Consider the following 16,454-nt stretch of genomic DNA (forward strand, 5'->3'; position numbering starts at 1 on the left):
TTGGATAAATTTTTCTTAACACATTCAATTCTCGAAATATTTTTACCGATTTTATTTATTTTCTCAGGTTGGAATCCCACTCAACTCCCCCCCCTCCCACTCAACCCCTCCCTTCCACTCACACCCGCCCAACCGCTCCCACCCTCCGCACTCCAACATAGTACACATTGGGTGGAACCTTGGGTTAGGGGAACCATGCACCCACATAATGTACGCCTTAACTGTGTATGTGTACTTATTATGCCAGCATATACCTTGGCAAAGCATCAATTATGTGTTATTTCATGTAACATAGTGTAGCCTTTTAAAACTATACCCTCTGAAAAAATATATTTTATCCCATGGCTATATATTTGTGCCAATCACCCCCCCCCCCCTTTCCTCCCGTTTTTTTCGAGTTGTTCTTGATGTGCATTCTCTTTCCTGGTGTACCTCTCTCAGAGATACTCATGTTATGAATATCTGCTTTAATTACTGCCCCTGACTATGTAGGCTTGTTTGCCTCCTTCCACTCTCCAGGAAGAATTTAAAAACCTACCGACAAAGACTAAACTTACAGGAGCTAAAGCACTGGAGTTTGAATCCTGCAGCTGTCCATCATCAACGGTAAGCCACCTTTGTGATGGTCACCCCATTGCCAACCATTCACACCTCCCCAAAATTGCTCCAATTCTACCTACGCCCTCTCTCCCCTTGTCCATCTCTCCCCACTCACAATGCATTCCACAAATATAGATTATAATCACACAGAATTGTACAACACAACTTCATGTGGAATCATCTTTCATTTTTCCTTCACCTCTCATCATAGAGAGGAAGCCATGCTATTACATGGGGTTGTGGATCATTAAGGTTGCAGAGTTAAGGGGGAGATATAGGGGAATCTTCACAATATTAATCAGTTGGTGTGTTGTTTTTTTCTCCGAAACTGGGTTTTTGATCAGTCGTCAAACTTCAAACTTTGTTTTCTCTTTGATTGAAGCAAATTTCAGGGTTAATGTGACACATATGAGATTCTCGATTAGTATTTTATGAGAAGAACAATTGTGAGCTCAAGATTGAGATGGTTCCTTTAAGATAAGTTCTCACATCTGCTTTTGTATCCTTATATTTTCCTTATCAGAGAAGACAAATATGAATATAAATGGAATATTGACCGTATCTCCAACATTGGACTTGCAAGTCTGCACAAGAATTTCATCCAAGCGTAAAGCATGTCATCCTTTCTGTTACACGTCCAAGGTCAGTATAGATGACAAAGGCAAAGCATCATAAGGAGCTCGAAGTACACGGAAACAAGTTGATGTCTGACTATCTTGATTATCGAGTATAGCAAATAGAGGCACCAAGCATATCAATATAACATCACATAACACATTACCCCTTCTTGAAAATAAAGTAACAGTCAAATGTATCAAAGATAGAAGGGGAGAATGTAAGGAAGAACTCAAAAGTTAATCAATGTATTTAAATTAAGTTGCTTGAAACTCTTGACCTTCTTGTCCTCACCATCAGCATGACCTTTCCTGGTCTGATCACATAACAGCAATGGCCTCCAAAGCAAGCAGCAGACTGGGCATCCTCTGTCTATCCAAGTCTTTCCTTTGAAAATCCGAGCTATTTACATTTTATAAGGCTTGTCCATAGCTCAATGGAGTACTGCATTCCCCTATGGGCTAACGCCCATCTTTCTGTCCTTTATTGTGTGGAATCGAAAACTCAACATTATTGGAATCTCCTGTGATGAGGCCGAAGCACAAGGTCTTTTGCTTTTACATTGCAGGCAAGATGGTGGTGTCCCTGTTTTTATGCCTCTGCAGCCAAAGTCTGGAGGCATTATGTTTTCAGGTTGTCCATCCATTTGTCTGACTATTCATTAACAGGTATTTTTTGCTCCCATAATTGGTCGTAGTTCATGAACTGGTCATCATTTGCGTTACAGGGTCAAAATATTCAATTTTTCAGTTTTCTCTGTGTTTATAGACATCACCAAGCTACATGCACTTGTGTGAAAAAAAATTAGCAAAAACCACTAATTAACGGCGAATATGGTATTTTTAATTATGAACTTTAATGGATAATACATTACAAGGAAAACACATTTTCGCGTTTATCTCAAATTCACCCTTTCTGAGTAAATTGGAAGTGGATCAGTTATCCTTTGGCCATTTTGAACAATTCAAGTGCCAAATTGATCCTGAGAATCTGCTAGATACATAACTATGTAAAGATATTTCCTAGATCTCTTTTAGGAGTTTGTACATATTGGTCAGGGTTTGCTGAATAATGAATTTTGCATCATGCAACAGCAAGTCCCAAGTGTTACTCACATAAAAAATAACAAAATAGATTAGATTAAAGCTTATTGATTGAAATAAATTCAGTTTATTCCAAATTTGACTCGCTACATCCGCCACATCCGCCGCCTCCGCCTGTTTACTCCACCCCTGACTTGTATCACTTATTTGCCTGTTACACAAAAACTATTGCATATTTTTTATTTCTGCTTTTTCCACATTAAATGAGACAAAATTACCTTTCTTCTCATACTAAGATATCTAGATATCTGTGGTTTTTCTGGTCTGTAGTCAAAGTGGAAAGTGGATGTTTTGAAAAACATGTAACAACTCCACCTTTTTAGGGTGACCAGTTCATGAACTACGACCAATTGGCACAAGTATGGACTGTAATACAAAGATGAGCTGATTCAATTTTTGGTTCAAAAGGTCAAAGGTCAAAGGTCTAAGGTCATGTGACCAAAATTTGAAAATATTTGTGACTACAATAACTTATGAATGCCTGGTGTTGACTTAATGGTTACGGTGGTGGGCTTGGGATCCGAACATCCTGAGTTCATATCCCACTCGGTTGTTGAATTAATACCAGGTGGGGTTGACTCTGCCTATCAGCCTTCCGAAGTCGGCAAAATGAGTGCCAGCTTGCTGGTATCCTGTGTCGGAGGGGCGACTCATCCAAGATTGTACCCAATAGCCCAGGAGACTGCTTCGGCAGCACCAACGCTCTGCACAGAGTATGGTCCCAATGGATGGAATAACTTGTGAACCACAGAACTGAAACGCTGGTTTTAGAGGTGAAACCAGTGTATATGCATTTGGATCCCACAGCTGATTTCTGGATCTTGCTGGTCAAAGGTACTATTTATTACTTTTGTATTTTCTATCATAGGGTAGCTTGAACTTGTATGTATTCTACTCTCCAACTGCTTGTTAACTGTATTAAGGTATAATAGTGGTGCGAATTCGCGCCCGCCGGCGTGCGAACGGCCACGTAACTCGAATCGCGGCAGGTCGCCCACCGGACGGACAATTCTGTCGTGACCCTCTCGGACCAACGCCGGGAGCGAGTCACGGGTGGGCCTTTCGGCCTCACCACGATCGAGCCAATCGGCCCCCCGTGTGGGATAGGGTTGTTCGCCAAACTCGACCTACCTAAGTACCCACGTGGAGGGTAGACCGGGCGATCGCACCTCGCCGCAGGTCGACTTCGGACACGGGCCACTTAAACGATCCGTTCCGTACTATCGGGATAACCGAGCGGTGTTATCGTCGGCCTCGACGGTTCCGATTAATTATTGGGCGTATTAAGCCCACTACCAACCCTTTACGTGAAGCAAGATGGAGATTCAATTAAAGAAAAGACGAAGCGAAACGGGAAAACAGTTCAACATGATGCACATTTTTTCCGCGGCACACAGAGAGAACACATATACAATTAAACAGAATGCACATAAAGCAATTGCAACAAAAGAAACACAACATTGCAGATCTACAACCGACTACGCGTACACACGGCAACACTTACACAGTTTTACTTTACCAGACTGGCGCCACACACACACACGTTTACACAGAAACAAAAGAAAAAGGCCACCCTCAAAGACAAGGGGGCAGATGGGGCCTGTGGGCCAATATTTGCGCGGGACCTGAAAGAGCGGTCAGGTCCGCGAGACCGGGTGGATCCTACCCGTGTCTTTGTGATGAGCCGCAAATGTGGCAGAGCGGCGGTGCCCCGACCGTGCTCCTTCGCGGGTTTTGTTGGCACTGCTTGGAGTGGGGTGGGAACTAGGCCCCCTTTTCGCACTATCTCAGCGCGGGGGAAAAAGGGGGGGGGAATTGTTGATGCTCTGGGGAAAGAGGATAGCTGGCTTGCTTGGGTCCCATGACGAGCGATTCCACCGCGACCTCGTCGCCGACTTCCTTGCCTCGGACCCGAGCTCCCCGGTCTCTTCCCCAATTCTCCTCAGCCGACTGCAGCAAACCACCTGTACGCCCTCGCCTCCCGACTCCACTCCGCGCTCCAACCCGACTCTGCCCAAAACACTCTCCGCTCTTCCAAGGCCGACTCTCCGCTCTTCCAAGGCCGACTCTGCCCAAACCGACTCTGCTCAGATTCGCCCCGCACTCGGCGCTTTATAGGCTGGCAGGAGAACCCATATGCAAATTTCTGGATCAGAACGAGCTCGGGGGTGGAGCCACGCTCGCCCATTGAACGGAGAAAAAGGGGCGTGAATCTCCCCTGATCCTAGAATTTGCATATCTCGATTCTACACCGACGCGCCTGGAGGCGGGGCCAAACCGCCCCGCGCTTGCTGATTGGACGGATCAGAAGTGGGCGTGTAGCATTCCTGATCCGAATTCTCCTCGGAAAGGCCGCATTTTGCACTCGCGGCTCGGCGCGCGTCCCGTACCAGCCCAGGACAGCCTGACGCTCGGTGCTCCCAGGTGGTGCGGGAATGGCCGCAGAAGGAGAGAGGTGAAGGTGGTGGAGGGTTTATGGTGGTGCTTTATGGCCCTGGTGCCGTTTGGAATGGCAGTGATGTGATGTTTGCGGGAGCGAGTTGTGAAGGTAAAGATCGTGGCTGTTGGCGTTGTTGTTGTGGTTGGTGGTTCTGTGATGGCGGTTGAGACGTGGTTGGTTCAAAATAAAGATAGAACAGAAAAACGGCTATCTCAAAGGGTCGCAGCCCAAATGAATCACATTTATTCCCTCTAAACAACGGGTTTGGGCTAACTACACATGTACTTACAGAGATATCTCACCTACGGGACCTGAATGGTGGTTTGCAAATTTCTCCGACCGCAACACTACCCCCTCCCCTTTTTACAGACTCGTCCCGAGTTGTCAAATTTTCGTGTGCCATCATGTGTAGTTCTCCCCTAGTACGTTTTACCTACGGATCCCTGAGTGCGATATTCATGGTATTCGTGTCCCCAAAATAAATAACCTGAGGGCTGAGTAACTAACTAAACAAACCCACTCACACGGACGACTTAAATAAAATTGCCGGCGCTAGACAGACATGCCGGGGGCGCACTCATATGTACAGTACATCTTAACCTTAACTTACAAATTTTACACTAAACCATGGCCCAGGATCAATAGACTCTGCAAAGAGAAAAGCGGTTCGCAGGGAGCCAGGCTGCTCGCATGCAGTCTCTGGCTCAAGCAATGCAGGTGACAGGGAACGTGGCCGGCTGCTCACACGCAGTCCAAGGCCTTCCCTTTTGAACTGAACGCAGTGAACCACAACGGTGCATGGGCTGCACAAACGCAGTCTCCGTGCCAGCTCAAGTGGCACACGCAATGAGCACAACGGATGGATGGATGGATGGATGGATGGATGGATGGACGCAAACAAACAACGGTGCATGGGCTGCTGGTGCAGGCCCGTGTTGTAGCTGCCAACAGGACAGTTCTCGCAGCTTGCAAACTGTTGCCTTGATCCTGGCGTACATGGAAATGAACGGGGGGGGGGGGGCAAAGCAAAATTGAACGGGGGCTGGTGAACGTGGGCAGTGGGCATGGCATGGCAAAGGTGAGCAGGCAACCACAGCCTGCAGAACAAGGCCATTGCAGGCAAACACAGCCAGCAGATGAACTGGCCGGCACAGGCCTTGAAGTACCGCAGCTGCAGACGATCCGGCCGGAACAGGCGTTGCAGCAACACAACAGCTGCCGATGAAGTTGGCCGGCACAGGCCTTGAAGTAACACAGCCAGCAGATGAAGCTGGCCAGCCTGTTGCCTTGAGATGGAGGTTGGTGGAGGGAGTGCGGTGGTGCTGGCCACTCAGAAGGCAGGCTCGGACCTACCCTACGGTCTCCCTCCCACCTATCGCCTTTTCCTGTCACTGTCCCTACCCACTCCCTTAATTTGTGAAACCCAATTTAGCCCCAACTTATTTTTTTGTTGTTTTTATTTTTACTTCCCCACTATAAATCGTCCCCTAAGCCCCTTTATCGTCCTTGTTCAGCTTACCTATCGTCTACTAGCCTACTCCCAACCCCTACGTTCCCTTCCCGGAGGGGGAACAAGGGAGAGCCAGCGTCCTGGTTCGAGGCCCAACGAAGCCTCAAGATGGCCTCCCCAGACTTCAGCGATCTATAACACAAAGTGGGTCCAGCGGCCCACAACGAGAGCGAAGGGATGGATGGTGTGGAGGGGTACACTTCCTAATCTACCCTATCCATTTAGCTTTAAACTACCCCGGGGCTTTCAACAAGCGCCTCTCGCTTAAACTATTGGTTCTAACAACCCAGATTCCCGTCGCCTGTGTTGGTGTCCTTACAATTTCGGGCCTCGCCCCCCAATTTTCTTCCCGTGCCCTCACACGGTTTCATGGCTGGCACGTGTGGCTCCCCTTGGCAGGCACGACCCTCTGCCAATCTCCAGCTATGGCACCCCCGGGCACTACACTGCCTCCGAGCCTACCAGCTCCCTAAACACCGGGGAGTGCCCTCTCTGGCGACTCCCCTGAAATGCTCACGTGGCAGGCTGGCTTCTCGGGCCCCTTTCCGAGGGTCACCCGTGCCCCCCAACACTGCCCACACGGCTAATGGCGCCCTGGGCCCCCGCACCATGCTGTCACACTAGTGCCCACTACGCTATCCCGGCGCTTTATAGGCTGGCAGGAGAACCCATATGCAAATTTCTGGATCAGAACGAGCTCGGGGGTGGAGCCACGCTCACCCATTGGATGGAGAAAAAGGGGCGTGAATCTCCCCTGATCCTAGAATTTGCATATCTCGATTCTACACCGACGCGCCTGAAGGCGGGGCCAAACCGCCCCGCGCTTGCTGATTGGACGGATCAGAAGTGGGCGTGTAGCATTCCTGATCCGAATTCTCCTCGGAAAGGCCGCATTTTGCACTCGCGGCTCGGCGTGCGTCCCGTACCAGCCCAGGACAGCCTGACGCTCGGTGCTCCCAGGTGGTGCGGGAATGGCCGCAGAAGGAGAGAGGTGAAGGTGGTGGAGGGTTTATGGTGGTGGTTTATGGCCCTGGTGCCGTTTGGAATGGTGGTGATGCGATGTTTGCGGGAGCGAGTTGTGAAGGTAAAGATCGTGGCTGTTGGCATTGTTGTTGTTGTGAAGCGGTGTTGTGGTTGGTGGTTGTTGTGTGATGGCGGTTGAGACCTGGTTGGTTCAAAATAAAGATAGAACAGAAAAAGGGCTATCTCAAAGGGTCGCAGCCCGAATGAATCACATTTATTCCCTCTAAACAACAGGTTTGGGCTAACTACACATGTACTTACAGAGATATCTCACCTACGGGACCTGAATGGTGGTTTGCAAATTTCCTCAACCGCAACAATAGTAATGACAACTGGAAGGTCTTATGTTCTTGCCATTCTTCCATAATGATTGTTTTTTTTTAAGGCATGTCAACATATCATCCCTCCTGGTCGCCAAATTAAATGTTGCCATCTTGAAAAAGACATTGTTTACAGCTACTGATTCAGTTGATGGCTTCTCCACTTTTTCTCACGATGATTACGAGACTTATTGTCCGTCATTGCATCCACTTTGCCCAGAAATATCGTGGTGAAGTTTTTTTGAGTCCATAATTGACTGCTAGCATCTCATTTTCTATTTGTGTGTACCTTGTTTCTGTATCAGTTAGTGTCTTATTGGTAAAATAAATTGACTTTTGGAGTGTGCATGGAATATCCAGAACTTGCAACAAGGAACATGCAATGTTACAACCACGGTCCACGGTGAAGATGTTTTATTGCTTCTTGAGGCATCTTCTGGAAGATGTCAGATGATGCCGACATTCCAAAAGGCAACCGTAGCCACCTGTAGTGACTGTAGTTGGTTTGAAATGTACTCAATGTTCTGAACTCCTTTCCCAGCTGTAAATGCCAATGACTCAATGTAAAATCCACTTGAGATAATATGTAAGACTGACCCAATTTATGAATTTGATTATTGAAAGAATAATGCTCATGAAGTAGGGCCTTGTTAACCTCTTGGGGGTCAATGCACACTCTCAAATATTGTGACTCTTTCAGTGTAATGGCAATCTGATGGATCCATGGCATTGGATTGGTTATTCCCCAGGACTGTTACCACTAAGTTGGTGAGTCGGTCTAGCTCGGCTTTGAGTTTTGAGCAGACAGCAATAGGGATGTGTCATGATGGAATGACAACTGGCACCATTATCTTGTCAATTGTCAGGTCGTGTATGTCAAAAAATGTGGCCAATTTGGGATGGAATACTTCAGGGTAATTGTCTAGCGATCTGAGAATATCGTCATGTTCAGATTGGGAGACGATTATGTGGAAATAGTTGAAAGTTTAATTTTCCTGGGTCTATGACTGAAGTGAGGGCAAAATGTAGATGAGAAATTGATAGATTGTTAGCATTGGGGAGAACAGAAATGTCAGGATTGACAAAGATCTGGAAAGACAAATATGTGACAAAACAAACGGAGAGGAGGCTGATGAAAATGTGAGCTGCAGGTATGGATGTGAGTCGTGAACAATGAAAAAGAAAGGAAAGATATTGACAGTTTTGAAGTGTAATGTTGGAGACTAATGTAAAAATCCCATGGACTGCAAGAAGAACAAACAAATCAGTGCTTGAAGAAATTAGACCACCATGTACATGAGAAACTGTTTTAGCTGGACACATCTTGCGTATGGAAAATGAAAGTCGAGAGAAATCAACCATGTTGGGTATGGTTGAGGGAAGAAGAGGAAAAGGCAGCCCTTGCATGTGCTGGATAGATGAGGCCACAACCAAGCTTTCCCTGTCAGAGCTCGGTATCGGGAAGCAATGCAGGATAAGGATGTTTGGAGAAATCTGATCATGAATGTCACCAGAGGTTGGACACTACTTTACGGAATGAGCTTAACTGTCTATTAGGGTTCCAGTTGACATGCTGTCAACATTGTTGTGATATATACTATGATGGGGTTTATATGCTCAGATGCTTTAAGTCTATGGAGGTATCTAAAGTCCTCCTCAACAACCATAAATTAAAGAGCAGGTTTTGGGTCGCTGATGACTTCGCGCGATTCGAAGGTTGTAATCACATTAATAATCGTTGGGCAATTATTTTCTTACATTTGAAACTCAAAATATGCTAAAATTAACTTTGAAGTCAAAACTTTTATCAGTGATCGAAAAACGGACCGGAATTTACCGAAGATGCTGTGATGTCACGTTCTCCGAAAACTTCGTGAACATTCGGAAATGGCGTGTGAACAATGGCGAGATGCGAATCGGAGAGTGATTTCAGCGGCGATGAAATTGAGTGTTTTCATTCCGATATTGCCGAGGACGAGTCGGAGGATGATGGGAATTTATACTCTGGAGTTTCTGGCCCGAGGCCATATAAATTTGAGCCACTTGCAAGTTCCAGAAAACAGCCTATTTCGTGTACAAGTGGCAGGACTGACTGTCCAGCAGTTCACACTGACAGACTCCACCAGACAGATTGGTTTTTAGATTTTCATTTACTTGTTCGATGCATAAAATAATGTAAAGTTTGATTTGTCTCTGACTTGATATAATAATTTTTAACCCTCCAGTCACTCAAGAGTCAGAAATAGAATGAATCAATAATGGACCCAAATATATTATATACCGTAGCCTTGGCGTTGAAGTCTTTCTGACAGCTGAGCTTGACCCCAGTGAACGTGAACAGTAAGAACAAACCCCAACTTTCAAGAGACTGTTGTGGTATATAAATACCAAAGCATGTTTACTCTCATTGGGAAATATTCTACCAAATTTAGAAAAAAAAAAAGTGGAAAATTCATCAATTTTTTACAATTGAAATGAAATAGCCCAATTTGCTGATGCTGTTAAAGTTATTTAATCAACAATAAGTTGATTTGTTGAGAAATTTTTTCATGCTTGTGTTTTTCAGAAAGTTTATTTATGTGTTTTTTCCATGTACTTTTTAAGAATACATTTCAAGGTTTTTCTCACTTAAACTCAACAATTGATTCTGTGACAGAGCAGTATCTGGAGAACTTGTGAACCAACAACTCGTATTCACAGAGTGGTGATCAGATGTGTTTATGCCTTCGTAATCCTCGGCTGTGAAATGGTCACCACAAATGACAAGTCTATCCAAAGGGTCCTCTTTATCGTTTTCTTTGGGGGAAAATTTGCCCGTTTTGTTTGTACAAATCTTATCCACTGCCGGTGAATGTTTGATTCCTTCGGGAATCGGTGGGAGCGATTACCCGTTTTCCAGCCATTTTCACAAAACATGACAACACGTACGAGGCATGATGTACAAATATCGAAATAACTTTGTTCTACAATAATTCAAAATAAAAAAGGATAATATAGACAGTTGCAAGCTCAAAAAAAGTGAAAGAACGGCCCGCTAAACTGGACACTTCTTCAATGAGCGAGCGAGCGTCCGCTTTGTTTTGGAGAATGTGATGTCACCATCCATATATGGTACGCGGATGTTTATTTCAACAGCCTCGAGAAATAACAACTTCGGAGTTAAATTTCATTAACTCTCCCAATAGTTAGGCAACCACAATAGTTTGCATCAAACTATTTAATGCACATGTAATCGTATTGATAAATTTTCAGAACATGTTTGGTGACCCGCAACCTGCTCTTTAAACAGAGTATTTCTTGCTGTTCTTGAGGTCGTGAATCGTTTTGCCGCAAATGCTCACTGGTGTTATCTCCTCATATCATTCCACATTTTTAGTTTTTTATGGGCACCAATGTCATCCTGCCTCACATTGATGCAGTTAAGAACTTAATGTACTTTCTCAGGTGTGTAATGTACACCATTTGAGAATGGGCACAAGTGGTAAGGTTGCAGCAGGGTAGGATTGGTTGGACACATGAGATTTGGAGGCAAACACTGATTTGAAACATTTTGTCTAGTTTTGAGAACGGTCTCCAAAGAGGCCTATTGGGTAACGAAGGGGATGGCTTTGAGGAAGGAGAGTGGTGGGAGAGTTCAATCTTGAGATTCACAAGATTATGGTTTCTGGCTTACTGAAGGATGAATACACATTTATTGTGAGCTGACTCTCAGTGATCTCAGTCAACTGACTTCAGTGCTAACCACTTTTGCATCTGGAGATGACATCTAAAGAGAAACATGTTAATAATACCATAGCAAGAAAGGGCATAAATTACGCGCACATCCTCACAAAGTTTTCCCAATTATCCCCCCCCCCCCCACTCCCCTCCATCAATATCTTCAACAGCACAGAGCTGGCAAGTTTTGTGGATGTTTCTGCAGAGTTATCCCTTACACGTTCTACCCTGCTTCCTGGGCAACTGCTGCACTTTGACTACTCGCCAAAGCACTACGTGTTTGTCGTTTCCGCAGCACTGCACTCGCTGTTACCAATTTTGCCACCATTTCATGGCCGCCATTTTAACTCATGTGCAGTTGTGGGCAATGGTGGCGTCCTGACAGGAAGCGGGTGTGGACAACGCATCGATACTGCTGACTTTGTGATCCGCTGCAACTTTGCACCAACCACGGGTTATGTCCATGATGTAGGAAATCGCACGAGCCTCACGACTTTTAACCCCAGTATCATCGATGGACGATATGGTGGACTTCTTACAGCAAATGACAGGGAACGTTTTCTCAACAGGTAATTACACCCACCCACATTATGGACCTTCTGTTGTATTATAGAACTTTCCATCTGTGCATCTCTTTCCACATTTGACTATATATACATATACATATATATATATATATATATATATATATATATATATATATATATATATATATATATATATATATATTTACACAAGCGATTATTCGGATGCATCCTACGTGTAGACATAACAAATATAAGCTTCATGTGTTTAATGAAGTGGTTTGTGAAAGGGCTAGATATTCAAGAGCACGAGGTTAAAAGTTTATGCAAGCTGAAAGACAAACTAAAAATTGCACCCGTGTTGGAAGGAAGCGATTCAGTTTGACATTTTTAATATGGAATAGGCAAACAAGAAACAAACAAATCCTATTGGAAGTACCCTTTACAATCACCCATTATAATTACCCTTTAGAATTAAACTCTCTTTTTTGTGTGTACCAAGTCAAGGCTCGTGTAAGAGCTAGCACGCAGAACATATAACGAGGCAGGAGACAAGAGGGACGGAGAGGGAAAACAAAATACTGGGGAACAAAGACAATAGGATATCTGTGGAAGGGAGAGGGATGGGATGGGGTGGGGTGCATGGAGTAAACAAGATGGTACGACAGGGACTTTCAGGAAGGAAAACAAGGAATTTGAAGGAGGTGGGTTTGGGGTGGTTTAATGGGGGTAGAAAAGATCGTGGTTTTGGATGGGGGAAGATATGAGATTGTGGTGAACAGCTGTTTTGAAGACCTGGAGGGAAGAGTGGGATTGAAGAGAGTGTGGGAGTTTGTTCCGGAGGTGGGAAAAAAGAGGTATGAAAGAGTGAAGGTGAGCAGTGATTCTTGATGTTGCCAGTTTCACCAGAAGGGGTTTTTTGGCAGACCTTGAATGCCCTAAGGAAATATAAGGATAGCGAGGACAGAGCACAAACAAAGCGGGGGGGAGGGGGAGCAAGGCCGGAGAAGAAACGGTAAAAGGGTGGCAAGGCCATAAAGGAGACAAAAAGACGACCAACCTGCCTGTGGTGAGAGAGTGAGAGACCCAAAGACTCGGCTTCATCGCGGGAGATTCCAATGATCCGAAAAGGCTTGGTTTCCACAGCGGGAAGCCAAGCCAGGTGTGAGGCGGGAGCACCACCCCAGAAGGGGGAGCAGTACTCTATCAGACTGCAAATGAAAGCTTTGTGAGTGGTTATAAGTTCAGGTGTGCCAAAGAAGGACTTTGCACGATGTACGATGACCAGAAGGCGATTGGCTTTAGAGGCCTGCTTGGAAATGTGGCTTTCCCAGGAAAGATCATGGCAGATAATGTGACCCAGAAGTTTGAATGAAAGGACTTCATCAAGAGGATTGTTGAGAAAGTAGTAGATGGGGCGGGGGGGGGGGTTCCAGATGGTCCTTTCGGAGAGGCATCATGAGAGTGTGAAATTTGTCGGGATTGAAAGATATGTTCCACGTGTTGCACCAGCCTGTGATTTTTATCCAGATCTGCAGAGAGCAAAGAAGCTGCTGCTTGCCGATCTGAGGGATGACAGATGGTATGGCAGAGGGTGGAGTCATCAGCAAAGAGATAAGGAGGATTTTCTAGAGTCAGAGAGAGCTCATTGGTGAAAACCAGAAAAAGCATAGGACCCAGAACACTGTCTTGAGGAACTCCAGCCTTGACAGGAAGAGGAAATGAGAGCAAGCCATTAAGAGCCACATGTTGACTGTGATAGGAGAGAAGTCTGTGATCCATGAGTGGAGATTTCCTTGGATACCATAAAGAAGAGAGTTTGGTGAGTAATGTGGGATGCCAAACCATATCAAAAGCTCGCAATATGTCAAGGGAGATAGCTCTGATCTCATGTTTGTCATTTAGGACCTCCATCCATTGTTGGGAAAGCAAAAGTTGCAGGCCCAGGGTAGAGTGACTTGGTCTGAATCCAAATTGTTGATCAGAAATCAAACTATTTCAGAAGAGGAAGGAAGGATTTAATGTCTGAAGCGATGATGGATTGCATAACTTTGCTGATGAATCAGAGAGGCTGATTGGTCTGGAGTTGCAGGGATCTGTTTTTGCACCTTTTTATGCAGAGCGGTAATGTTTGCTGATTTCTAAGCAGATGGCAGATGACCTTGAGCAAATGAGAGGGTGAATAGAACAGAGAAAGGGTGAGCACAAGCAGCAGAGCAGTTTTTGTTAGGACATGAGGGCTGATGCCGTCTGGACCGGTTGCAGAATCTTAGTTGAGGTTTGACAGCAAGCTCTCCACCTTGTCAGGAGAAAAGGACACAGAGTCCAGGAACAGCTGTGTGTGACTGGGTAAGGTGGGTACAGAAAGCAATGGGTTTGGGACACAAGATTTAGGTTTACAAACACGGAGTTTAGGCATTCAGCCTTTTCACGTGCTGTCAGCTGTGTGGCCATTTGAGGTAAGGGAGGGGATGGAGGGGGAACATACACCAGAAACAGACTTAACTAGATGCCACCAGAATTTGGTGGAGGGAGACAGGTTTGAGAGTTGACTTGAGATTGGAAAGATGTTGTTTCCTGGCTCTCCTGAGATTGGACATACACTTGTTCTGAGCTTTGTGGAAGAAACTGGGATTACCCTCAGTAGGATTTGCCTTCTATGAGGTGAAGGCAAGTTGTTTTAGGACATAAAGCAAAGGCAAATTGTTTTAGAATTACCCTTTAGAACCATTTAGAACAAGTGGTGCCAGGCACAACAAATCCCGCCCATTTAAGGCATAAAGTCTTTGCACCCTACCGATCTTCACAAATATGCATTTTTCACTATAGGAATGGGTAGGATTATAAGTGACAAATAGAATAAGGTTCACTATAAGCTTAGTTTGAAGTAAATCAGATCATTTTTGACGAAGTTATGAGCGAAAAACGATTTTGATCTTTTTGTGACCTTGACCTTTAATCCAATTGGTCCCAAAAGTTAATGGGGTCGTCCAAGGTTCATTGCCCACCTGTGGATTAAATTTGATGGTGTTTGCTTAAGTCATTTTGCCGTAAAGTTGCTAACAGGCAGACAGACAAACAAACCGAACAATTACAATATCCCGCTCCCTCCCTCCAGGGGGTGGGATAATTATCCTTTTGAACCATTTGGAATTACCATTTAGAACCCTCTATAATTATACTTTAGAACCCCTTAGAAATAACCTTTAGAACACTTTGTAATTACCCTTTAGAACCCCTTAGAATTGCACCTTATTACCCTTTAGAATTAAACACAGTGGGTGAGGTACAGTGCTTCTTTTTCATTGTTGACGGATGGACGGACAGACGGATGGATGGAAGGACATAGCCAAATATAGAAGTGGCTTCACCGCTTGAAAATGTTGCACATTCATAATTTACTTAATCAAAAAAATGGCAAGCCATGTGACCCAAAATGCAACCTTACTATAATGGAGTAATCGTGGATGTCACTGAAACTACTAAATTGACATTTAACAATTCTTCAGCCAATATACAGGGACCAAATCTGGTTCCACCTCTGATTCCAATCCCAATACTGACCTTAAGTGGCCACCCAAGGTCAGCAGACAAGCAATACTTTCGCCTTACTCTGGTGCATATACTCCAGCATATATTCCTGTCTGAGCTCCGATAAACCTAGAAAGATACTCCTGTCGGAGGGCAGGGTGCCCACTAGAATAATTATATTTGCAATATTTAAAGTGTGCTATCATTACTATGATGACTTAATAATCAACAAATTGTTAATTACTAAAATTACTTCATAAATTATCAATATTAAAACATATCAATACTTAAAGCACATCATAGATCAGAGACAATAGACAGAGGGTTCACTTGTAATTGCTTCCTTTCTAACATATAAAGTCTGGTCTCCTTCAATTAATTGCTTTAAAAGTCCATCGTGGTTGCATTCTGCAAATAGCTAAATAACTCGAGTAAATCCAAAATTAGGGATGAGAATGAGCTCTTTATTGAAAAGTTTCCAGCAATAGTAATTTTTAATGTAAATACAGTAAATGTTATAAAATAATAGGTGGAGGACACACTTGTTGGCATTGCATAACAATCAGTTTGAGTCTAAGCTACATTGTCTTGGGTCACATGACCTACAATGAGCAGACCGAGGCTGCACTGGCAGACTTTTATTTCCAGATATTTTAGTTTGCGGAAATTTTCCGACCATTTTGTGATTTTTCATGGGACTTTAGCTTTGAGTTGCAGCAATATGCAAAATTTCAGCTTTTTCGCCGACCTGGAAGGTACTAAACATTTATTTCAATGAGTGAGTCAGTGAGTGGTTGGAAAGAGCAAATATATATATATATATATATATATATATATATATATATATATATATATATATATATATATATATATATATATATATATATATATATATATATCAGATCCCATCACTGTAGTGGATACCAGGAAGCAAGTGCCACACTTGCTGTTGCTGCATACATCCTGACCAACAGGAAATGCCTGCCACACATTAATGTGTCTGTGGTGCACAAAATAGTTATCGGAGTCGCCAGGAACAATTTAAATTTTAAAAAGGCTCCTCTGGCTAAA

General features: G+C 44.3%; 1 protein-coding gene across 1 annotated transcript in view; it reads left to right on the forward strand.

Moving 5' to 3' along the window:
• Positions 1 to 16,454, forward strand: part of ST8SIA3 (ST8 alpha-N-acetyl-neuraminide alpha-2,8-sialyltransferase 3) — a 38,269-nt gene that overhangs the window by 2,679 nt on the left and 19,136 nt on the right. Inside the window, exons 2-3 of the mRNA XM_085857962.1 lie at positions 520 to 606; positions 11,499 to 11,897. Coding sequence (XP_085714088.1) covers positions 520 to 606; positions 11,499 to 11,897 — 486 coding nt within the window. The remainder of the gene's footprint in view (positions 1 to 519; positions 607 to 11,498; positions 11,898 to 16,454) is intronic.

The sequence above is a fragment of the Eptatretus burgeri genome, chromosome 15 (genome assembly GCF_056783735.1).
Source record: "Eptatretus burgeri isolate ZD-2024b chromosome 15, Ebu_testis_v1, whole genome shotgun sequence".
In the NCBI taxonomy this organism is placed as follows: Eukaryota; Metazoa; Chordata; class Myxini; order Myxiniformes; family Myxinidae; genus Eptatretus; species Eptatretus burgeri.